Genomic DNA, 24,569 nt, shown 5'->3' with positions numbered 1-24,569 from the left:
ATCAAATGGCTGCTTTCTTAACCTGAGACTACTGGACAATAGACGCTGCCTTGATAACCTAGCTGACATTGATCAATAATTCACAACAGGTCTATTATTATGGGGGAAATAGGCAGAGAAAGGGGTATGAAGACCTTTGAGGAAGTCAACATTGACAAGACAAATAAAACACAGAAACACACAAAGGACCATCAGTCCTCTTCTGTATGACTCATCAGCACTGTGCTCTGACTGCACTGAGAGAACAAAAAGCCATTAGGGCTAGACTAGAGTAAGACAACAGTATAGCCCGTTGTATAAGTTTAGGGGGGGTTCAACAATTAGGATGCTCTAGTTACATCCATATCCCACCTTCCTTCCCGCAAGAAACTTAAAAGCAGCATTTCAGCAGTACAACCACCCTGAGCGTCATGCCTAAGTGAGGATTTGAGCATGAGTTCCCAAAGGCAGGCTTTTGTTGAATGTACACAATTGTTCTAGAAACATAGTGAGCTACCTCATATCACATCAAGTCACTGGTCTCTCATGCTCAGTATTGTCTACCTTGATTAGCAGCAGCTATCTAGGGTTTTGAGGGACACGGGTGGCACTGTGAGTTAAACCACAGAGCCTAGGACTTGCCGATCAGAAGGTCGGCGGTTCGAACCCCCACGACGGGGTGAGCTCCCATTGCTCGGTCCCTGCTCCTGCCAACCTAGCAGTTCGAAAGCACGTCAAAGTGCAAGTAGATAAATAGGTACCGCTCCGGCGGGAACGTAAACGGCGTTTCCGTGCGCTGCTCTGGTTCGCCAGAAGTGGCTTAGTCATGCTGGCCACATGACCCGGAAGCTGTACGCCGGCTCCCTCAGCCAGTAAAGTGAGATGAGCGCCGCAACCCCAGAGTCGGCCACGACTGGACCTAATGGTCAGGGGTCCCTTTACCTTTATCTAGGGTTTCAGACAGGAGCCTCTACCAGCCCTACCTGGCGATGTTGAGGATTGAATTTGGCACCTCATGCATGCAAGGCAAATGCTCTACCCCAGAGGTACGGTCTTCCCCCCAGCATGCTTTCAGAAGCTGTGGAACACTTCACCAGTAGAAATACTAACCACCAGTTAGAGCACACACACCCCACCACTGCTGGGGAAAAGGGAATGATTTAAGACAAGTTCATTTGCACAACAGTTATTCACATTTGTATTTTTTCTTGGTGGTTTAAATAACTGATTGAACCAGAAGTCCCATGCACACTGTCACAAATGAGACATATTGGCTTACAACTAAACAGAGGGTTTATGCAACCTAGCAGCATAATCCAAAGCCTGTGGGTCATGCAGCCCACACACCATTTGCACTGCAAAAGCGTAGCTGCTTAGAGACAAAAGGAACATTTCTGCACGGTTGTTAAGCAAAATCACTTATCTGGAGGTTAAGCCACAATCCTGCACACACTCGATTTGGAATTAAACCCCACTGAACATCTAAGTGAAGCTGCAGGTGACTGAACTTCACATGCCCAGAACTTTCCAGAAGCAAAAGCTGGTGGTTACAGGACAAAATAGTTTGAGCTATACCATTTGACTGGCAGAATGAACATTTGATCGGCAAATATTCATAATTAGGTAGCCAAACACACTGCAAATGTCAGGCAATTGGACAGCATAAAACAAGAATACAAGATGAACCATCAACGCACAATATACTATGGAGTTTTCTTCATCCCCCAATTGCTACTAGTTCAACCCATTTATCATTAGCCAGAGTCACCAACTATCAAGGCACATTACTCTTTGGTGTGGTGTTGTTTTTTAAAAAAGCACTTGGAGACCTAAAAAAAGTTCTCATGCGTTTGAAGTTTTAATAATCTACAGTATTTGCCAAACACAGCTATAAGAACTCTACAGAAGAAAAGCAAAGGTCCTACACCTTCCAGAAAAACACACTTCTTATAATATACAGTATTAGAAGCTCATTCCCCATTCCCTCAAGAGTCCCTCAACCCTCTTCAGGATTCATCTCAAAGTTATCCATTTATTTCTCAGTCTTCAGTTCTTCTTCATACCAAAATCTGTACTCTATTATCCCACAATGGCCTTCCTGAGCTCCATCAGCTACCATAGATACCCAAGTTTTACAATGTGACCCATTTGTCCAAATGAGCAGCTTATGCAAGTTATTCATTCCTCTCACCTTCCTAGTCCAGTTCTTGAAGGGCTCCTATGGCTTAGAGTACAGACTGAATTTCCTGTAGCTTCCGAATACCAAAGCTAAAACCTACATCCTTCTCTTGAACACAGTTATCTTAAGGCAAACAAAGGGACGTGTGAAGCTCAACAGTGGATCCAACATCATGCAGAATTGCAGCTCATTCACTGCAATACAGTAGGACCACAAATTGCGCTGACGTTGCTTACACAATCATAGCTTTGCATGGGTTGCCAAAAAATCCCCAAATAAATAGAAGCACCCTTGCTTACCAGTCTCTGGAAGCTCTCACGAGATCTTGCTGGGCCATTTGAGATCTCACAGGAGCCTCGTATGACAGCTATGAGCTGCTCTTGTAGAACATGGCTAAAATAAAAATGGGCGGCAGAGTCCTCTAAGAACAGGTGGAGTGGGTAATAAACTGTTCATATCACAATCAATTTGCACAAAAGTGAAAAGCTGCTTCTGATTTCCTGAGCATGGTTTACGTTTTTTTAAAAAACTGTTCAGAGCCACAGAAACTATAATTTGTTGGGGGGGGGCAGGACTTGCCAGTGTAAGTCCTGGCAAGGTAAGCAAACACTTTCAAGTTATGCAGTGAATGGCATTGAGACCTAATTTATACTGCAGTCAGCAGAGATTAGCACCTGCTAGGGAAAGACCTCACAGTGCAGTTCCCAAGATATCTGCATACCACATGGATTACCCACCAGCATCATTTCTGATCCGCCGCATGATGAGCTATGTGCATCTGCATACTTAACATCCCAGGAAATAAAGGTTTTCTGCAGCGTACAAATTGTCCATTTCAAATGGCATATTAAATTTTAATCAAACCAGATACCTGCTTTGGCCAGTCCTACATTTCTTATTTCCTCAAGGATGTTCCCACACTATCTGTTCCAACCAGATCACACTATCTGTTACAAGGAGATCAAGTAATAGCTTATCTAACTAAGCTGTGACTAGTAAGTTATCTTGCTGGAAGAAGGTGCTCCCCAAGGAGGTAGAAACTTCTTTACATGACACAAATGTTACTATATAAGCTCCTGGACATCGTTTAAACTTATTTTAATTGTGCCTCGTGGCAATTCTTGGGGCAACTGTAATCATGTGAGGTTTTTTGGGTCCGACCCTAATATAGGCACATTTAACAGAAGACTGCCATATGAAACCTCATGCTATGCATACCCAACCATGGCTGCTTAGGGCAGAATTGCTAAACATTTATTCACATGGCAAACGATTCAGAACAGGCAGACATTTAAAAAGAGTCAATCACGGAAATAGCCAACATGGGGAGATTTCTACAACAGTTAGCAGATAGCTATCACATCAGGAAAAGCTGTGGGTGTATAACCTACTTGAAATGTTTCCCCCCTTTTTTAATGCCCCAGCAATCTACCTTCGAGCTATATTAGGCACAATAGGTTTGCACAGCAGCCAACCAGCTGCTGTAGCACAGTAGCTAAGTGCATGTCCCATGCATTGACAAATCTCAGTTCAGCCATGCATTGACTCTACAACCACAACCCAACCACTATCTTTTAGCCTCAGCTTTCACCTGCAATATGAGGGAAATTGTAAGATTTAGGAGCCAGAATGGCTAATCGTTTTTGGCTCATGGGCTGGATTCACTTTCAACAAACCCATCAGGGATTGTATGTCAACAGTTGGTGTCAGCACCTGACATGCTTGCACACACACACACACACACACACACACACACACACACACAGGACAGCCACACAGGCACACAGACTCATTGCAGCGCTGCAGAGAAGTTCAAACTACTCTGCCCAGTCCAATGCAACATCTCCTTTTTTTATTCAAAAAAATGTGCCACCTGTAGGGTGTTAGGGTACCAAAATTAACTGCTGGGGGGGATGCATTGCAGATCAGACCAGGGATTCACCACCTCTGGTTTACAGGGTACAATGGTACCTTGGTTTAAGAACAACTTAGTTTATGACTTGGATTAAGAATGCTGCAAACCCAGAAGTAGGTGTTTTGGTTTGTGAACTTTGCTTTGGAATAAGAATATGTTTCGCTTCCTGTTGAGTGTGTTCCATTTGTAAACTGAGTCCCCCGCTGCTATGGGAAAGCACGCCTTGGTTTAGGAACGCTTTGGTTTAAGAACGGACTTTCGGAATGGATTAAGTTCGTAAACCAAGGTACCACTGTACTTGCTATAAGTATGTTCATCATTCCCTCCAAGGCAACACAAACAAACAGTTCTATTATTTTGGTTGAACTTTCTACTGGAAGGCCAAGAGCACAATTTCAACCCTATTAAATAAAAAAATCCTGTGTTCATGAGGTAAGTGAACAACTGAGTAAACCACTGCTTCTCCATCCTGGCAGCAGGTTTCTACCTCTACTAGCCTGGGATAGAGAACAGACTATCACAATTCCATAGAGGGAAGCGTTTTACTGTGAGTGTGCATGAAAATGGAAGCAGCAGCACTGTCAGCTCAATCTCTGGCATTCAAGCATTAAGTATCCCTGTGCTTCCCCAACTGAAAGAGACTCATAATCTCAGTGTCATGGGTTCAAGACAAAACGATTCCTGCATTGCAGGGGGTTGGGCTAGATAACCCTCATGTTCCCTTCCAATGCTACAATTTTGTGATTCTAAGTCAAACTATGGAAGTCCCACAGGTGGCAGTGACAGCCACCAACTTGGATGGCTTTAAAAGTGGATTAGACCAGGGGTCGGCAACCTAAGGCCCATGGGCCACAAGCGGCCCAAGGGGGTCGTTTAACCGGCCCCCGAGCAGCCCCCGAACTGAGCCACCCACTCGGCAAGTCCCTGCACGCTGCTCTAAACTGGCGCAGCGTGGTGCAGGGACTCGCTTCCGAGGCGCCGAAAATTGCATCTATGAAGACACCGGAAATCGCGTCTGCGCAGACACAGACTGCGGAAATCATGGGAGCGCGTGGTCACTCATGGAGGGATCTCCACTGGAGTGAACCGACCCATGTGAGGTAAACCATGCCAACCCCTGGATTAGATAAATTCATGAAGGAGAAGGCTGTACTTTGCCTCCACAGGTGAAAACAGCAATGCGTCACAATACCAGTTTCTGGAAACCACCACAGGAAGGGAAATTGCTCTTGTGCTCCAATCCTGGTTGCTGGCATGTGGTTGGCCACTGTGAGAGCACTGGCCTGATCCAGCAAGCTCTTCTTATAAGCTCCTGGTATAGTCTTAATGGAAAGAGGCAGAAGGTGGTTCCTAAACTTAGGAACAAAACTATTAATAATAGATTCACAACCTTTATCTCAAAAGGACAGTAAAATGAAATGCAGAACAGGAACTGGCAGCAGCACGACTTTGCCAAAAGCAGAGTCATCCAGCATTTGACTACACAGTATTTTGGGGTGGATTAATATCTAATGACTCCCCCATCTCTCTTAACAATCCATTTTACAGAGGGAATGCCCAAGCTTGCTTGGAACCAAAGCTATATAATGACATTATCTTCTTCATAATCTTTCAAAATACAGTGGTACCTCTGGTTACGAACTTAATTCATTCCAGAGGTCCATTCTTAACCTGAAACCTGAGGTACCACTTTAGCTAATGGGGTCTCCCGCTGCCACCAGCGCACAATTTCTGTTCTCATCCTGAGGTAAAGTTCTTAACCCGAGGTACTACTTCCGGGTTAGCGGAGTCTGTAACCCGAAGTGTTTGTAACCTGAGGTGTTTGTAACCCGAGGTACCACTGTAAGTTGTCTTCCTGGCCTCTTGGTATACAAGATTGGCATGGCTACTGTACAGACTTGTGAAGAGGCAATTGCTCTGCCACCTGTGGCAAGTAAAAGTTGTCTCTGGGCTACCAGGCAGGAAAACATTACAAAATGAAGCCAATGAGAGCCAAAAAGAACATATATATGGGCAACTATGAGAAGATTTTTAAGCTTGCTTTAGTACTGGGAAGTCCCACTCAATCCAGGAATGTCTCATCTTAACAGTGGGGGGAAGGCAATCCTCATTTCAGGTTTCATTGCACATTTGGAGAAGTGAAGACATCACAAACAGTTCTGTCTTCTAAATGTTCAAGCATCAGTTGTTCCACTAAGCACTTTCATATCCAATTCATCAAGGACTATCTAGCTAGGACAGTCCACTGCCACCCTCTATTGTCAGCATGCTCACCTGCCTCTTTACCTCTCCCCAAATTCATACCTCTCTCTCTACCACTAATAGAAGGGATGGCCAACGTGTGGTCCCCCAGATGTTGACAGACTACAGTTCTCATAACGAAGGTATTTTGTTTTGTGGGACCCACCGTTTCATTGAACACATCTCTTCCATTGAAGAGATTTATACTGTTCTGCTCCATTTGGAAGGGCTTTATTTTTCAATGGTTTCAGCTTTTTTATAATTGTTTATTATATTGATGCAACCCACCCTGGGACATTACAGTGAAGGGTAGGTACGAAATCTTATAAATAAACGAATCACTGGCCTTGCTGGTTGGGGTTGATGGGAGTTGGAGACCCACAACATCTGTGAGCCACCAGTTAGTCACCCATGACTTATAGCAACTTCGTGCAGCATCAGCAATGATTCATTCTTCCTCATATCTTTTGGCACAACCAATGACACCCTTTCATTTCACTGGGTACCTTCCAGACAAAAGGAAGCCTCCAGGCTTATGATCTTCCCTCTGTTACCTTTTCACATCAAATGGACCTTTTATCCTTCCTGCTGTATGATCTTTCCATCTTTGTCCACAATAAACTTTGTTCCACTTCCTACATTGCAACCAACACATCACAAAATTTCACCACTTTTACTGTTCCCCTGCTAATGTCATTTTGCGAAAGCAAGGCCTCCAGCTTGCTTTGACTGCTTGCAACTTCCGTCACTCATCAAATTTTCGATACAGGGTGAAAGCCACATGTGTTAGTTCATTACCCTCATTATTTTTCTCCTGCTAGTCTGTTACTTTATGACAGTGAAGGCATAGGGAACACAGCCTGGGAAGGAAGGAGGCAAGTGGTAATGGAAGCAGCAGACTAGAGTGGAGGTAGTTAGTGGCAAGTGAGCAACATCTAATCCAAAGCTTTTCAAACTGTGTGTCATGACACGTTAATGTGTCAGCTGCAGTGTGTAGGTGTGTCGCACGTATGCTCCCCACACTTCTCCTGGGGCTGGAAAGGGTTAGTTTAACCTCCAGTTTGCTAGTAAAACTGAACTATTTCAATTTTATCCAAAGTTGAATTACCGTGTCGCGAAACGATGCATGTCCAAAAACTGTGTCACCAACTTGAAAAGTTTGGAAAGCTTTGATCTAATCTGTAGGTACCTGGGCTACCAGAATTTGCTCATTTGCAGACACGTCATCACTGGGAGGTGCATCAACAGGTTAACTGTAGCTGACTATCCACATCTTAGGCAGGCGATGAGATACAAAGGTACTTTCACCACTGAACAGCCTGACTCAAAACCAATACTAACCCAGATATCAGATATGCTTGCCATATATGCAATACATATATTTTATTCATCTATATTTAGATTATGTTTAGACTGATAATAAGTGAGACATACTGCACTATGGACCGCTCCAGCCAGCCATGTCTTCCACGAGATAACTCCATTCCATTCCTCCGCATACATTGTCACTATTCTGTGGGCACATTCAATCCTCCCTGTGCTCCCAGATATAGATGATATATAGATATAGATATAGATATAGATATAGATATAGATATAGATATAGATATGCCAACCTAGCTTCTGCCAACTTAGCAGTTTGAAAGCACACCAGTGCAAGGAGATAAATAGGTACCGCTGCAGTGGGAAGGTAAATGCAGTTTCCATGCACCAGAAGCCGTTTAGTCATGGGGGCCGCATGACCCAGAAAACTGTCTATGGGCAAACACCGGCTCCCTTGGCCTGAAGCAAGATGAGTGTCACACTCCATAGTCGCCTTTGACTGGACTTGACCATCTAGGGAACTTTTACCTTTTACCTTACATATATGTGCATGTGTGTACACACACACAAGCCACTTAGGGTTTCTTCTCAAAATTGTATGTACTTCTGCAAAGGATGGAGCTCCCAAAGGTTGCCAACACCTCCAGCTTGTGGGTGGGTGGTGTCGTTTTGGCTGCAGAAGGATCAACACTTACCTCAGAACATTGCAATTAAAGGGAGCAATATTTCAAGCAAGAAGAAATGTTATCCAACACTGTTTGAATGGAATTACCAGATTTTTAACAGAATGATTTTCATTTAGCTAATCAAAATCTATCTCTGGTGCTTTAAGCTTTAGGAGAAAATACTTCTTTTACCGTTTTATATACTGTGTCATTAGTATTCCTTTAAGATAGATAGATAGATAGATAGATAGATAGATAGATAGATAGATAGATAGATTCTTTATTGTCATTACACTAGTGCAACATTGCACAAGTGCAACGAAATTGGATGCCATCCCTTAAAAACAACAAAAGCAAAACAACAACAACAATCAAACAAACCACCTTCCAACCACACCCACACCCACCCCCCAAAACTCCCAGATCTCACTATCGAGTTACAGCATTCAAAAAGGCCACAGCTCTTGGATAGAAACTGTTTTTCAGTCTATTTGTCCTTGACTTGATGTTTCTATACCTCCTGCCAGAAGGCAGTAGTGCAAACAGACTGTATCCCGGGTGAGATGGATCCTGCAGGATGTTGTTTGCTTTCCTAAGGCAACGGGAACCGTACAGTTCTTCCAAAGGTGGGAGAGGGTGACCAATAATCCTTTGGGCTGTGGTTATGACCTTCTGGAGCACCTTCCTCTCCCTAGCTGTACAACTGGAGAACCAAGCACAAATACAGTATGTAAGAATGCTCTCTATGGAGCCTCGGTAGAAGGACACCAGCAGTCTCTCACTCAGATTGTTCTTTTTTAAAAGTCTGAGGAAATAAATTCTCTGCTGGGCCTTCTTCACCAGAGCAGTGGTATGTGCGCTCCAAGTCATGCCCTGATCGATAGCTACTCCCAAAAACCTGAATTCCGCCACCCTCTCCACCCGTTCCCCGTTGATATACAAGGGCTGAATGTCCGCCTTTTTTTTCCTGTAATCCACCACCAATTCCTTGGTCTTAGCCGTATTAAGAGCCAGATTGTTCTCTCCACACCAAACACAGAGCCGCTCCACCTCGTCCCGATAGGCGGACTCATCCCCTCCTGAAATGAGCCCCACCACCGTAGTGTCATCAGCAAACTTGATGATTTTGTTGCTGGAGTAGATGGCTGTACAGTCATACGTATAGAGAGCATAGAGCAGGGGACTCAACACGCAACCCTGTGGTGAGCCGGTGTTAAGGCTAAGGGCTGTGGACACATGTGACCCTACTCTAACCCTCTGAGAACGTTCTGACAAAAAATCCAAAACCCAGAGACAGGTGGAGTTGGGGAGTCCAATCGTCTCTAGCTTGGACACCAGTCTATGGGGGAGGATAGTGTTAAAAGCAGAGCTAAAATCCACAAACAGCAGCCTCACATAATCAAAACACATTTGCCAACGAACAGCAAAAGTATGAGTTACCAAACCTGAAGCATTTAATACTAAGGACTGTTTAGAAGGAACACTGATTTCATATGCTAAGATCCATATGCCCATCTATAGCCAAGCATTCTCTCTCACATACAGTGGCCAGACCGATCTCCCTAGGAATCTCAGCAAAGCAGTTCTTCATGTTCACATTACCTTCTGCTGGATTCTTCCTATCTTTAGGAAGGGGCCCGAAAAACTGGCTTAGATCTGAACAGACTTGCTTTCTAATAAATAGCATTTTGGTGCTTAAGATACATTTACCTGCAAATGATGTGTTAGACTGGCAGTTACACAAGCCCTTTGATTGTTCAAGCTGAAGCTGGTAAAAGTGCATTTATGCTACTGTCACCTTCATAGTGCCTTGGAGAGTAGGGCCTGGATTTGAGAGCTGTGCACCCACTTCCAATCACTAGAACAAGCCCCACAATGAAACTGTGGATAAGAAAGAATGTACTCCTAGTTCAGTGCATCTCACCTCCTACTACAAAGGCACAAATCTCTAGCAGCACACTGATCACTAAATTAACAGAATCTGTTATGTCTCATTGCAGGAAGTTCAGGATGAAAGGGCGCAGTTTCACCACATTAAAGAACTACGAACTGGAGAGAAGTACAGGTACAATATCCTCCCTGGATATTCACTTTGCTGCTACAGTAATGGCAAGGATTAAATTCATTTTTCCCCATCTCAAGGATCTGTGCACCTTTTGACCTGAAGCATGCAGAATTGAAATCCCAACAGCAGCAGTTGCATAATACCTTTTATTTGGACTAAAAGTCAGTAAATGATGAACTGGAAGAATTCTGTGAAACTCAAAAGCTAGCTAGCTTTGTTGTTTTTTTACATTACTTTCTGTTGGTTCAAATAAAGGTATTATATTATTGCTGCTGCTGGGAATTTTCTCTGATGAACTCACACCGCTTCCTTTGTTATTACAGTGGTACCCCGCAAGACGAACGCCTCGCGAGACGAAAAACTCGCAAAACGAAAGGTTTTTTCGTTTTCGAGTTGCCTCGCAAGACGAATTTCCCTATGGGCTTGCTTCGCAAAACGAAGCTTGCCCCGGGGACAGCGGGTCTTCTCTTTTGAAGCAAGGGGCTGCGGGGAGATAGCGATCTCCCTGCAGCCCCTTGCTGCAAAAGACGTCCGGGGGAAGCGGGGAAGAAGCGCTTCGCTTCCCGCTACCCCCGGACCTCTTCTGAAGCAAGGGGCTGGGGGGAGATAGCGATCTCCCTGCAGCCCCTTGCTGCAAAAGACGTCCGGGGGAAGCGGGGAAGCGAAGCGCTTCGCTTCCCGCTGCCCCCGGACCTCTTCTGAAGCAAGGGGCTGCGGGGAGATAATTGCATAATACCTTTTATTTGGACTAAAAGTCAGTAAATGATGAACTGGAAGAATTCTGTGAAACTCAAAAGCTAGCTAGCTTTGTTGTTTTTTTACATTACTTTCTGTTGGTTCAAATAAAGGTATTATATTATTGCTGCTGCTGGGAATTTTCTCTGATGAACTCACACCGCTTCCTTTGTTATTACAGTGGTACCCCGCAAGACGAACGCCTCGCGAGACGAAAAACTCGCAAAACGAAAGGTTTTTTCGTTTTCGAGTTGCCTCGCAAGACGAATTTCCCTATGGGCTTGCTTCGCAAAACGAAGCTTGCCCCGGGGACAGCGGGTCTTCTCTTTTGAAGCAAGGGGCTGCGGGGAGATAGCGATCTCCCTGCAGCCCCTTGCTGCAAAAGACGTCCGGGGGAAGCGGGGAAGAAGCGCTTCGCTTCCCGCTACCCCCGGACCTCTTCTGAAGCAAGGGGCTGGGGGGAGATAGCGATCTCCCCGCAGCCCCTTGCTTCAGAAGAGGTCCGGGGGCAGCGGGAAGCGAAGCGCTTCGCTTCCCCGCTTCCCCCGGACGTCTTTTGCAGCAAGGGGCTGCAGGGAGATCGCTATCTCCCCCCAGCCCCTTGCTTCAGAAGAGGTCCGGGGGCAGCGGGAAGCGAAGCGCTTCTTCCCCGCTTCCCCCGGACGTCTTTTGCAGCAAGGGGCTGCGGGGAGATCGCTTCTCTCGGTGCTCCGAAGCCGGGCGGGGGGCAGGGGACACCTCCCGCCGCCGCGGGGACACCTTTTGAAGGCAGGCGGGGGGGGAGCAAAGACTTTCGCCCCCCGCCCGCCTTCAGAAGAGGTCCAGGACCTCTTCTGAAGGCTGGTGGGGGGCAAAAGTCTTTGTCCCCCCTGCCTGCCTTCCCAGGGGCTTTTAAATCGCCCCGGACAGCGGAGAAGTCCTCCGCTGTCCGGGGCGATTTTAAAATGCCGCCCGCCAGCATTTTAAGATCGCCCGGACAGCGGAGAAGTCCTCCGCTGTCCCGGGGTTTTTTAAAATGCTGGGGGTGGGAAGAAAAGCCCTTGTCCCCCCCCCCCAGCCTTCAGAAGAGGTCCGGGGACAGACTGTCCCGGGACCTGGTCTGAAGGCGGTTTCCCTAGGAACGCATTAATTGATTTTCAATGCATTCCTATGGGAAACCGTGCATCGCAAGACGAAAAAACCGCAAGACGAAGAGACTTGCGGAACGAATTAATTTCGTCTTGCGAGGCACCACTGTATTATTATTTTTGTCTGCTATAAAGAGTAACTGAAATTGTAGACTAAAACACATCTAAGGAAATGTAAGGAGAGAGAAAATTGTGAATGATCCCAGCAAATAGAGATCTAACACCACCTGCCTTGGAATCTCCCACTATGAAAAAAAGAGGCAGGAGGGGAGAGGCTGTGCGACCATACTCAGATAAAGTCTGTTACTCCCTATCAGCAAATAGACAAGGAAACCGTCTCTGTACAAGAACCACCAGATATTTCAGAAAGAGGCAGGTCCTGAAAAAGGAGGGCAAATAAAGTAGCCCTCAAATGCTCTGAGAGTATCTGGCAAGGAGGTTCCTGTTGAGAGAAGGAAGATTGGATCAAAAAATCCAAAGAATGTAAATGGGGAGGAAAGAGAAATAACCCTTTCTAATGGACTTTTGAGGACAGCAACAGTCTTACTCATTCTTAAGCAGGACCTTGGCTGGTACCTAAGGAAAAGGTACCAACATACGTGTGTGCGCTTGTAGAAATACACAGAGAGAGAGAGAGAGAGAGAAAATGTCTTTCTAACAGCACTCAGTTCCCAAGAAAAGGGAATGGTGATTATATTCGCTAGAACCATTCTGTCAATTGTGGCTAAGAGCTTCATGAGTTGGGAGGGCGAGAAGGTGGATCAGGGGGCCCCATTCTTTACATTGCTCCAATTATTAAAGGGAGGAATGGGGACTCTTCACAGAACGCCTTTCTCCTGCACTTAGGCTAATTCCTCAGGAATTTCTGGGTTAGGAGGCCAGGGGGTGAAGAAACTACAAAGAATGTATTTAATTTAAAGGAACTATGAGTGGAAGAACTAGTGCAACCTTTCCTGACCTGGTGCCCTCCATTCAGGACTCTCTGTTTAGGGAAATTTTTAATGTTTGATGTATTTATTGTGTTTTTAATATTCTTTTGGGAGCCACCTAGAGTGGCTGGGGAAACCTAGCCAGATGGGCGGGGTATAAATCTTTATTTATTTATTTTTAACACACCCCAGCCAACATGGGAGTCCAGCAGTTACAGGCTATCTTATATCAAGCCCACCAACTCTGTATTGTTGACACTGACATTAAAAGTTGAACCTGGGAACCTTAATAATAATAATAATAATTTTATTGTTTATACCCTGCCCATCTAGCTGGGTTTCCCCAGCCCATCTGATTGGCTTCCAGCAAAATATAAAAAATAATAAAATGTCCCCTGAACAGGGCTTCAGATCTTTTTTGAAAGTTGTGTGATTCTCCCTGACATCTGATGGGAGGGCATTCCACAGGGAGGGCACCAACGCCAAGAAGGTCCTCTGTCTAGACTTTCTGGATGCAAAACAGGAGCTCTGCCATCTAGCTACAAACCTTCGCAAACAGGAACATGGGAAGTTTCAAGACATTGATCCATCCAGCTTAGTATTGACCCCCGAGGTTTCCTTCCCAGCGTGAACTGGAGATGCCATGGGGGGATAGAACCAAGGCCCTTCTGGATGCAAAGAAGATGCTCTGCCAGTGAGCCATAGCCCTTCCAAAGCAGAAACACAGGAAGGTGCCTTATATTGAGGCAGACACATTGCTCTGTCTACCTCAGTACTGCCTACACTGACCGACAGCAGCTCTGGAAGGTTTCAGGACAGAACAGTATTTCCTTGCCCTACCTGGAGATGCCACTGGGGACTGAGCCTGAGGCTTCTGCAGGTGCTTTGCCACTGATGGGGAGAGGGCTGGCTGGCAGAGCAGCCTGCACTTAATGTGTCGCAAGCCACTCAGAGAAGCTGGGGCAACCGAGTCAGACGGGTGGCACATAAATAATAATAATTAAAAATTATTATTATTGCGCTTGCAGGGACCCAGGGGGCTGGCCTTCCCTCCTACACCTCTCAAGCCAGGAGAACAAAAGCCCTGCTGAAGGAAGGGTGAAGAAAAAGGAAGAATTGGAACTTTTGAGCACCTGAACCTAACAGGACAGGGCTGTGCCCATCCACACGCAAAAGAGGGATTTTCGTCATAGAATCAACTGCAGGGTTGGTAGGGGATCCCAAAGGGCCATCTAGTCTAGCCCACCCCTTGCAGTGAAAGAAATCTCTCTTGCCACGGTGAGGAGAGTGTGCTGGACTTAAGATGAGGCCCACTGGGACTTGATCCCGAAGCCAGGCTCTTAGAATCATAGAATAATAATATTAATAATAAATTTTATTTATACCCTGCCCTCCCCGGCCAGAGCCGGGCTCAGGGCGGCTAACACCAACAAAATCACACTAAAAACATAATAGGGGGGAAAGAGAAGGGGGGAACCAATTTAAAATACAGGTTAAAATGCAATTTCAAATGCAGCCTCATTTTAAAGTACCTGATAAATCAAGACCCTAAGGGGAGGGAAACATAAGGGTCAGACAGAGTCGAAACCAAAGGCCAGGCGGAACAGCTCTGTCTTGCAGGCCCTGCGGAAAGGTGTCAAGTCCCGCAGGACCCTGTAGAGTCGGAAGGAACCGAAAGAATCATCCAGCCAAACCCCCTACAATGCTGGAAAATATATATATATATTTATATATATATATATAATGCTGGATGATCCTTTCGGTCCCTTCCAACACTACAGTTCTGTGCCTTTTCAGCACTGTCTCCGACGTGGCGGAACGCTCTGTCACCAGAGATATATATAAAGAGGAGACATTTGCCAACTTCTACTTTTAACTACGGGTCTCTATGGCGACTCTACCCATTAAAAAGAGGGCGTGCCCTGGGGAAAAAGAGGACATATGACAACCCCACCTGCGGGGACCGAACCTGTAACCTCGGCGTTATCAGCACCACGCTCTATCCAGTTCCCTGCCTCCGGACTGCATTCACACACGCGCACCCAAACACGGGGCTGCAGGGGGTGGGGGAGGGCGGGGTGCCGCCTCTCACTGGAAAGGGCCCCCCAGGGGTCATCTAGCCCAACCCGCTGCGAGGCGCAGGATGGAAGGGGGGTTCAGAGCGAGGTACCTTCTTGACGGTGCGAGGCGCCTCCGTGACGGTCCCGTCGGGGCTGACCAGGGCCTCGCCCAGCTGCCCGCCCGCGCCGCCGCCGCTGCTGTCGCCCCCGTCGCCGGCCAGCCGAGGCTGCTGCTGGGCCCGAGAGGAAGCCGGCGCGGGCTCGCTGCGCTTCATGGCCGAAGCCTGAGGCGCCTTGGCGGGGGCCGGCGCGCCTCCGCCTGCCGCGACGGGCGGGCCGGACTCGGCGGGCGGCTGAGGCGGCGGGTTGGGCGGCGCGGAGGCGGCCTGAGCGCAGGCCCCGGACCCCCCTCCGCCTCCTCCGGCCTTGTCCAGCGGCCCGCCGCCCAGCTCCTTCAGCTCCACGGCCGGAGGGGCCGCCACGCGCACCGACATCATCGCCGCCTCAGGGGAGGACGAGGAGGAGGAGGAGGAAGACGACGACGACGACGACGCCGGCTCTCGCCTCACACACTGGCGGCCGGGCGGACACGCGCGCCCTCGCTCCCTCAGGCGAAGCCCCGCCCACTCTCGGACGCCTCGACGCGCGGGGGCTCACGGGACTTGCAGTCCGCGGCCGCCGTCTGGGAGGGGGAAGGCTGCGGGGAGGAGGACTACCGCTCCCGGCAGGCGCCGCGGGCGAAACACGGGATCCAATCGCGGGGCGGGGAAGGAGGCGCGCAGGGGACGCTGGGGGTTGGAGTTCTTAACGTCTCTTTCTCTGTCTTCCCCCCTCCCCGTCTTTCCCTTCAGTTCTCAGCCTGTGGGTCCCCAGATGTTGTTGGACTACAACTCCCATCATCCCTGAGCTCTGGCCTTGCTAGCTAGGGGAGATGGGAGTTGTAGTTCAATCTGGGGACCCACAGGTTGAGAAAGGTTATTACTTAGAACAATTCATGAACCAATAACTTATACATTGACCAGTGATAATGGGAAATGTTGTAGATATTTTTATCCACGTTTATTATGCTGTTTTTGTGATATACAAATGACCTGAGAAAACTTGGTATACACATTTGTATAACGTTATTCTTGACCCCTGCGAGTCCGGCTCCTGGAGAAGGAACTGGCAATCCGTTCCAGTATTCTGCCAAGAAAATTCCATGGACATAAAAAAGAAGCTTTGAGAAGAAAGTGATAGTTTCCAAGGCATGCTCTGGTTCATGGGGTCACGGAGAGTCAAACACAACTAAGACGACTAAACAACAACAAATACCTCTAGCTATATCTCTATCAATGTCTCTCTCTCTTTCTCTCATATCCCAGCCTTGTCATCATCCAATGCACTGGCTCCCGGTGGAGTACAGGATCAGGTTTAAGGTGCTGGTTTTGACCTTTAAAGCCCTATGCGGCCTGGGATCCACGTACCTACGGGACCGCCTCTCTTGGTATTCCCCGCGGAGGACCTTAAGGGAGGTCCTCTTTGGAGGACACTTTGGAGGTCCCGAGCCTCAAGGAGGTTAGATTGGTCTCAACTAGGGCCAGGGCCTTTTCAGCATTGGCCCCAACGTGGTGGAATGCTTTGTCCCAAGAGACCAGGGCCCTGCGGGACTTGACATCTTTCTGCAGGGCCTGCAAGACAGAGCTGTTCCGCCTGGCCTTTGATTTGGACTCAGTCTGACCCTTATGTTTTCCTCCCTTTATGGCCTTATTTATCAGCTACTTTAAAATGAGGCTGCATTTTTAATTGCATTTTAACTTGTACAGTGGTACCTCGGGTTACATACGCTTTCAGGTTACATACGCTTCAGGTTACAGACTCCGCTAACCCAGATATATTACCTCGGGTTAAGAACTTTGCTTCAGGAGGAAAACAGAAATCATACGGTGTCGGCGTGGCGACAGGGGAAGCCCCATTAGCTAAAGTGGTACTTCAGGTTAAGAACAGTTTCAGGTTAAGAACGGACCTCCGGAACGAATTAAGTACTTAACCTGAGGTACCACTGTATTTTAAATTGGTTCCCCCCCCCCCTTTTCCCCTATTATGTTTTTACTGTGATTTTATTGGTGTTAGCTAACCTGAGCCACCACCACAACCCACAGCATCAATAATAATTCAACTGCACCAGAGATTCTGGAAAGCGAGGGGAAATCTGTGGATTAATTTTTTGCCAGCGTTCCTAGAAGCAGAACCGCAGGCACTCCACATCCCAGGCAGGTGACTCACAAGGGCTTATGGCGCAGTTCCGTGGCAGCATCTTTAGCGGAAAACCCTCCCCGTGGCTTCTGCTTCACAGATATTTGTCTAGCAACGCGTCTGTTCCTTCACACCCACATCTCTTTCTCACACACAGGCAGCTCTGCCAAGCGAAGGCGCGGGAAGCAAAGTTCAGACATCAGTGGAGAAAAACATGCGCAGGTGGAGAGAGGCTTGTGGCATGTGGGCAAGCCCACTGGTCTGGGAGAAACCGAGACCTCCCTTTGCACGGCCACAATGTGCCAAGGGAAAGGGTTGTTGTAAACAAAAATCTGCCCTTTTTCCCCTTATGGGGTACCCAAGAGCCCATATAGAGTCCTTACGTAGGTTCCCTATTGGTAGGAGAAAAGAACAGAGGCCAACCAGAGAATATTGAGAAGCAAAGCATCTAGTAAGCCTGATCTTTATTGATCTGTTGCAACAGGGTCCTTGCTCACCACACGCAGGAGAGGGGAGGAACCCAGAACCAAGGTGTGCCTGCCCTTATATAGACATTTTATATTCCCTGCCCTGGAGCTCAAGACCACCCCTCCATACATCATACAAACATCACAGAAGGGGTGTAACCTAAGACCACCCCCCAGATACAACATACCTACATCACAGAAAAGACGTTCTACAGCAGAAATCTGAGTGCGTTGTTTATCTCGTCTGACAGGTTATCTACTTAATGGTCACTTGATTGGATTGCCTGGGGAGCCTGGCCAGTCTTTTGTAATGATAAATACTTAGTTCCTGAGCCAGGTCACAGGCTCACCCTATTCATACACAGACATACCCTTAAGACAGGATTTGTGAAGGAAAAGACAATGGGGAGGCTTTTCCATTTTCCTTTGACCTTGCAGAGAAAACATTTGGTCAGTTTGGGAATCAAAAATGTCAGGTCGGTCTTCCTGTGCTGATCTACGTACGTGCTTGGTTGGTACACTTATGAACATTTAACATATATCTAACACCTCAAAATTCCTATCACAGGGTCAGGCAAGGGAAACAGGAGCAGTCGAGGGGATGGAGCGACTCAGCTATGAGCAAAGGGCACAGCACTGGGGGCTGTTTTGCTTAGACCAGTGATGGTCAAACTTGGCCCTCCAGCTGTTTTGGGACTATAATTCCCATCATCCCTGGTCCTGTTAGCTAGGGATGATGGGAGTTGTAGTCCCAAAACAGCTGGAGGGCCAAGTTCGGCCATCACGGGCTTAGACAAAAGAGAAGTCTGCAACATGGTGCATTGCACGGAGGCAGCAGAGAGAGCAGCTTTTCATGGACATCTGTCAAATTTTAGTATACGTGCTTCCAAAGCAAGAACGTGGACCTCTAAGGAAGTGGGATGTTGGGAGATTCTCAGGGCAGAGAAAAGAAAGCCCTTCACACAGGTGCAGTGTTAAAACTGTGGAACTCCCTCCCACTGGAGACAGGGATGGCCACCAACTTGGGACAGCTTTAAAAGAGGACTGTCACACTCAGGTTTTGCTTGCAAGTTCTGCAGGCATCCACAGAACAAAAGATACTAGATAGGCTCTTTTTGTGTCCTTATTATTCCGTACTGCTCTCTGATGTTTTATTGCATTTGCCTATTGCGGTCTGCCTTCCTATCTTTTGTGAGTGGGCAGTACGTACGTATTTGTGCAAATAAATAAATTATTGTATGCACACTGTATGAAAATTTCAACTACCGGACCTCGGCCGTCGGTGCTTAGCAATACCCTTGCAAAGTTGGGCTAACAGTGTTAAGTTGTGGGTGAACATATCAGATGACACAGCGATTCTTCAAACAGCTCTTGTTTACAGTGGTACCTTGGGTTAAGTACTTAATTCGTTCCGGAGGTCCATACTTAACCTGAAACTGTTCATAACCTGAAGCACCACTTTAGCTAATGGGGCCTCCCGCTGCCGCCGGAGCACAATTTCTGTTCTCATCCTGAAGCAAAGTTCTTAACCTGAAGCACTATTTCTGGGTCAGCGGAGTCTGTAACCTGAAGCGTATGTAACCTGAGGTACCACTGTATTCACAGGCCAGAACTGAACTGAACTGAATGGTTCAGCCAGCCTGCTTATATAGAGCTCCAGTACCACGCAACTGTAACAACTTTCTGTAACTATCCAGTCACTGAACGTCACTTTCAATCCCTTATTTGCATATGTGGACCTGAGTGAAAACTATCCACAGTATCCCCCTGCTGGCCCAGGGTGAGAACTTCTGTACATAATAAACAGCACCTCAAGGAGGCAAAAGGTGCCTTGTAATTCGTTGGGTTGCTTGTCCATCTAGTCCAGTGCTGCCAGCACTGAGTCCTTCCCATGTTCTTAGCTTCCCTTCACAAAGGCAACTATCAAGCCGTGCAAGCCAGATGTCAAGGTGTGCCTCTTCCTGTGTTTGGCCTGTGGGCACAAATTCTCATGAGAACTCGCGTCAGCTGCCTCTGCACCTACAGCATGTTAGTACGCCTTGCACTACTAGCGTTAGCCAATGTGCTGAGCTCCAGCTGTTGTCAGATCACAACACACATAGAATCATAGATTCATAGAGTTGGAATCATAGACCCCGAGGATAAACTCATCCAACCCCGCGCAAAGCAACTCAGTTTATCATTTGTGGGGCAAATTTTTTTTTTAGTAAAAATTATAGCTCCAGAAGGGGGATTGTGATAGGAATTCTAAGGTCTCATATATATATAAATCATAAGTTTACAAGGCAAACACATGGATAAGTATATAAACGTGTCTGAAATCGTACAGGAGAGCAATCCTGAAACCATTTTGACTCTCCCAAATTGACCTCAAATGTTTCTCTGCAAGGAGGAAGGAAATGGGGAAAGCCTTCCTACTGTCTCTTTGCTCGCAAATGCTGTCTTAAGGGCGTATTTGTGTATGAACAGGGTGAGCATGTGATCTGAATTCAAGAACTGAGTATTTACCATCACAAAAGGATTGCCAGAATGCCTGGGTAAAACCAATCAGTGACCATTATCAGGTACCCTGGCAGACAGGATTCTGCTGTAGACCGCCCCTTCTGTGAAGTATGTATGATGTTTTGGGGGGTGGTCTTGGGCTACAGGGTGGGCAATTTCAAAAGTCTATATAAGAGCTTGCGCACCATTGTTCTGGGTTCCTCCTCCCTCCTGCGTGTAGGGAGTGAGGACCCTGTGGCAACAGTTTAATACAGGCTTACTAGCTGCTTTGCTTCTCAATATTCTCTGGTTGGCCTCTGTTATTTTCTCCTACCAATAGGGAACCTACATAAGGACTCTGTAAGGGTTCTTGGGTACCCCATAAGGAAAAAGGAGCATTCTTTTCTTATAACACAACTGCAACCTTGGCGTTCATCAGCACCACGCACGAACCAGCCGAGCTATCCAGGCTGCCAACATCATCCATTCAGTGTGTTGGTGCTGATCTTTAAAGCCCTGAATGGCCTCAGTCCAGTATACCTGAAGGAGCGTCTCCACCCCCATTGTTCTGCCCGGACACTGAGGTCCAGCTCCGAGGGCCTTCTGGCAGTTCCCTCCCTGCGAGAAGTGAGGTTACAGGGAACCAGGCAGAGGGCCTTCTCGGTGGTGGCGCCCGCCCTGTGGAATGCCCTCCCACCAGATGTCAAAGAGAAAAACAATTACTAGACTTTTAGAAGACATCGGAAGGCAGCCCTGTTTAGGGAAGTTTTTAATGTTTAACAGACTGTATCGTTAAAGCTATGGTTTTCCCAGAAGTGATGTATGGAAGTGAGAGCTGGACCATAAAGAAGGCTGATCACCGAAGAATTGAAGCTTTTGAATTATGGTGATGGAGTCTCCTCACTGGAAGGACAGATTGTGAAGCTGAGGCTCCAATACTTTGGCCACCTCATGAGAAGAGAAGACTCCCTGGAAAAGACCCTGATGTTGGGAAAGATGGAGGGCACAAGAAGGGGAAGACAGAGGATGAGATGGTTGGGCAGTGTTCTCGAAGAGACCAGAATTAGTTTGACCAAACTGCGGGAGGCAGTGGAAGACAGGAGTGCCTGGCGTGCTCTGGTCCAGGGGGTCACGAAGAGGCGGACACGACTAAACAACAACAACAAATTCTGTTGGAAGCCACCCAGAGTGGCTGGGGAAACCCAGCCAGATGGGTGGGGTATAAATAAAAAAATGGTTGTTGTTATTATTATTGCCATCGGTCACATTGGCTGCAGCTGATTGGAGCTGCAGGCCAGCAACATCTGTGGACAGCAGCATGTTGGCCACCCCACAAGGCCCCTGTCTTAAGCCCCTGTCAGCTGCTTGTCTGTGCCACTCCAAACCTTCTGCCTCAGATTTCTGCGCCGATAATTGCCAGATCTGCACAGTGGTCATGAATGCAGCTCACGAACGGTCCATGTAGTCTGAAGGCAACTAATTGCCCCCTGTTAAGACGGTGGAACTGCTTTGAAGACACATCCAGTTCCTTTCTCTGGAAGGAGGAAGGCAGCTAAATCCAGCTCCGCAGTGCCACCTGCCGGCAGAAACCTCACGAGGAAGATCTCCCCTTTTCTCTCTCTTCCCAGCCTTACAAGTCTAGGAATCTAGACCATCGCTCCATCCTGCCCAATGATGTCTACACTGGGGACTGAACCTGGGACCTCTAATACTGAGCTATGTCCCTTTCTAGAATTCATCATCGTGGAAAGAAAAGCTCTTGAGATCGTAAGGCTACCAGATTTTCTCCAATGAATCCGGGGACACTTCAAATAAATAAATACTACACATTCGGGACGTTGATGCTGCAGCGATGGCGATTTGCTGCCTTGATCTCAACCGCCACATTCCCCCTTCCTCCGAGGCTTCTATCTCCTTTCTCTGTGAGCCTGGGCAGCCACTGAGTTGTGGGTTCTTCGGTGGTGGTGGTGGGGAAGCGGTGCACAGTGGGTCAGGCATGGAAGGCGGAGAAGGAGGGCCGAGAGCGGCGGCAGCGAGGCTTGGGCAGCGCAATGCCCCCCTTCCCATCAGAGCAGCCCCAACCCCATTCCCACTTTCGTGCAAGCATATAGAAATCAACTGGAATATAAAACAGTAAATATTTATTTGACAGCTGCGTATTGAAAATATACGATTTCTTCCTTTTCTCCGCCAGATGCTTGGTTGTACGGGTCTTGTCTTAACCCTACCCAAGTTCAGTAGCCTAGACTAGGACTTAAAAAAATACAGCACAGATCAGCCTTCTGGCCTGGGGGTTACAAACACCACCCCACACCACCCCATCAAAACATCAGCTATATTGGTGGGAATGACATATATAAAGCAAACTGTGATGCCCCAACAGCAGTTTGTTCTTGACTGTAAGGTCTTTGGGGGCAGAGACCAGTTTTCTTCTCCATTCTTTGCCGTACACGTCACAATCAATACCTTTTGGTCCTCCCCCTCTGTCCGTCAACTGCCACAAAAGCAAGATGAAATACACTCCTCTTTTTTTTAGTTGTGCATCTCAGATGAACAAAACTCTTTTTGTGCTGGTTCAAATCCCACCCACTTGAAATACCCCAGAACTTTTGAATTTCTTTATTTGAAGAGCTGGCAGCTTTACACCGTTTAACAAATGGCCTGGTTTTCTTAGGAAGGGCGCCACAGAATCGTAGAGCTAGTCAAACTGCTTGCAATGCAACGATCGCAGCTGAATCGCCAAAGCACAATTATTTTTCTCCCACATTCTGATCAGCGTGTTAAGCATAGGTACCCTTAATTTAGATCATGGGTAGGCAAACTAAGGCCCGGGGGCTGGATCCGGCCCAATCGCCTTCTGCCCGCGGGCAGTCCAGGAATCAGCATGTTTTTACATGAGCAGAATGTGTCCTTTTATTTTATTTAAAATGCATCTCTGGGTTATTTGTGGGGCACAGGAATTCATTCATATTTTTTTTCAAAAATATAGTCCAGCCCCCCACAAGGTCTGAGTGACAGTAGACCAGCCAGCCCCCTGCTGAAAAATTTGCTGACCCCCGATTTAGATCACTAAGTGAAACTAGAATAAAGGTGGCCCAGTTAAGACGTTCCAAGAAATCAAGGCTCATAGAGATAAGAATAAGCCACAATGACCATAATTCACAGATTCTCTTCTTTCCCACTCCACATTAGAGGCAGGTGTGGAAAACTTGTACCTCTAGTTTGCAGCTCACCAGCTTACCAACAGTGACCAAATGTGGCTTGGGCAAGCCATTCTTTCCTCTCCAACCGGGATCTGAAATCGTATTTCAATCCTTGCTTTCAGAACTATGGTTTGCACAAATCAGAGTTTGCTGCATTTCAAGGAAACTGGGGAAGGGAGGGGGTGAGATGAAGAGAGCGAGCCAATGCCAGTGAATTAGATCACTGAATTAAAATGCATTCGGTTAGGACCCTGTACTGCCGGGGGGTTGGACCAGATGGCCCCTGCCAACGCTACAATTCTTTGATTCTATAAGGATACACATTTTCCTGGGTATAAATCCCATTCAACTCAATGGGGCTTACTTCTGAGTAACCATGCCGAAGATTGCACTGGTTGTTCTTTTTAACATGATCTAGGGCTTGGTTGCGTACTGAGTCTCTCTCAGATCAATGGGGATTACAGCGGACGCTCGGGTTGCGAACGTGATCTGTGTGGGAAGCACATTCGCAACCCGTGTGCATGCGCGGGTTGCGATTCGGCGCTTCTGCGCATGCGCAAAGAGTGATTTAGCACTTCTGCACATGCGCGACCGCCGAAACCCGGAAGTAACCCGTTCCGGTACTTCCTGGTTTCGCGGTGTGCGTTACCCAAAAAAAAACAACCTGAAGCGTCTGTAACCCGAAGTATGACTGTACTTCCAGATATATACAGACAGGACTGTGGCCTTCAACAGAGGTAATTTCCCCCCTTGTAGCGCAACCTTCCCCCCCAAAAAAACCTTAGGAGGCAGTCCTTTGGGGACTGTTCCAATTACTATTTATTTCTTAAATCTGTATTCCCACCTAGTCAACCTTTTCTTCCCCCACGGGTGATTCCCAGGCAGTCTCCCATCCAGACACTGACCAGCCCCACATCTGCTTAGCTTCAGCATGGGGGGAGGCAGCCTCAGGCCACCCACCTTGG

The 24,569-nt window shown here is 47.4% G+C and overlaps 1 protein-coding gene across 1 annotated transcript in view; it reads right to left on the bottom strand.

Moving 5' to 3' along the window:
- The window catches only part of AHCYL2 (adenosylhomocysteinase like 2), a 110,411-nt gene extending 94,584 nt beyond the window's left edge, over positions 1 to 15,827 (bottom strand). Inside the window, exon 1 of the mRNA XM_081210098.1 lies at positions 15,329 to 15,827. Within this exon, the coding sequence (XP_081066224.1) occupies positions 15,329 to 15,715 (387 nt within the window). The 5' untranslated portion in view covers positions 15,716 to 15,827. The remainder of the gene's footprint in view (positions 1 to 15,328) is intronic.
- Positions 15,828 to 24,569: the final 8,742 nt, after the last annotated feature.

This window comes from Podarcis bocagei (assembly GCF_964188305.1).
Source record: "Podarcis bocagei genome assembly, chromosome: 10".
In the NCBI taxonomy this organism is placed as follows: domain Eukaryota; kingdom Metazoa; phylum Chordata; class Lepidosauria; order Squamata; family Lacertidae; genus Podarcis; species Podarcis bocagei.
Note: the sequence above shows the minus strand (reverse complement) of the source record. Positions and strands in the feature narration are given on the sequence as shown.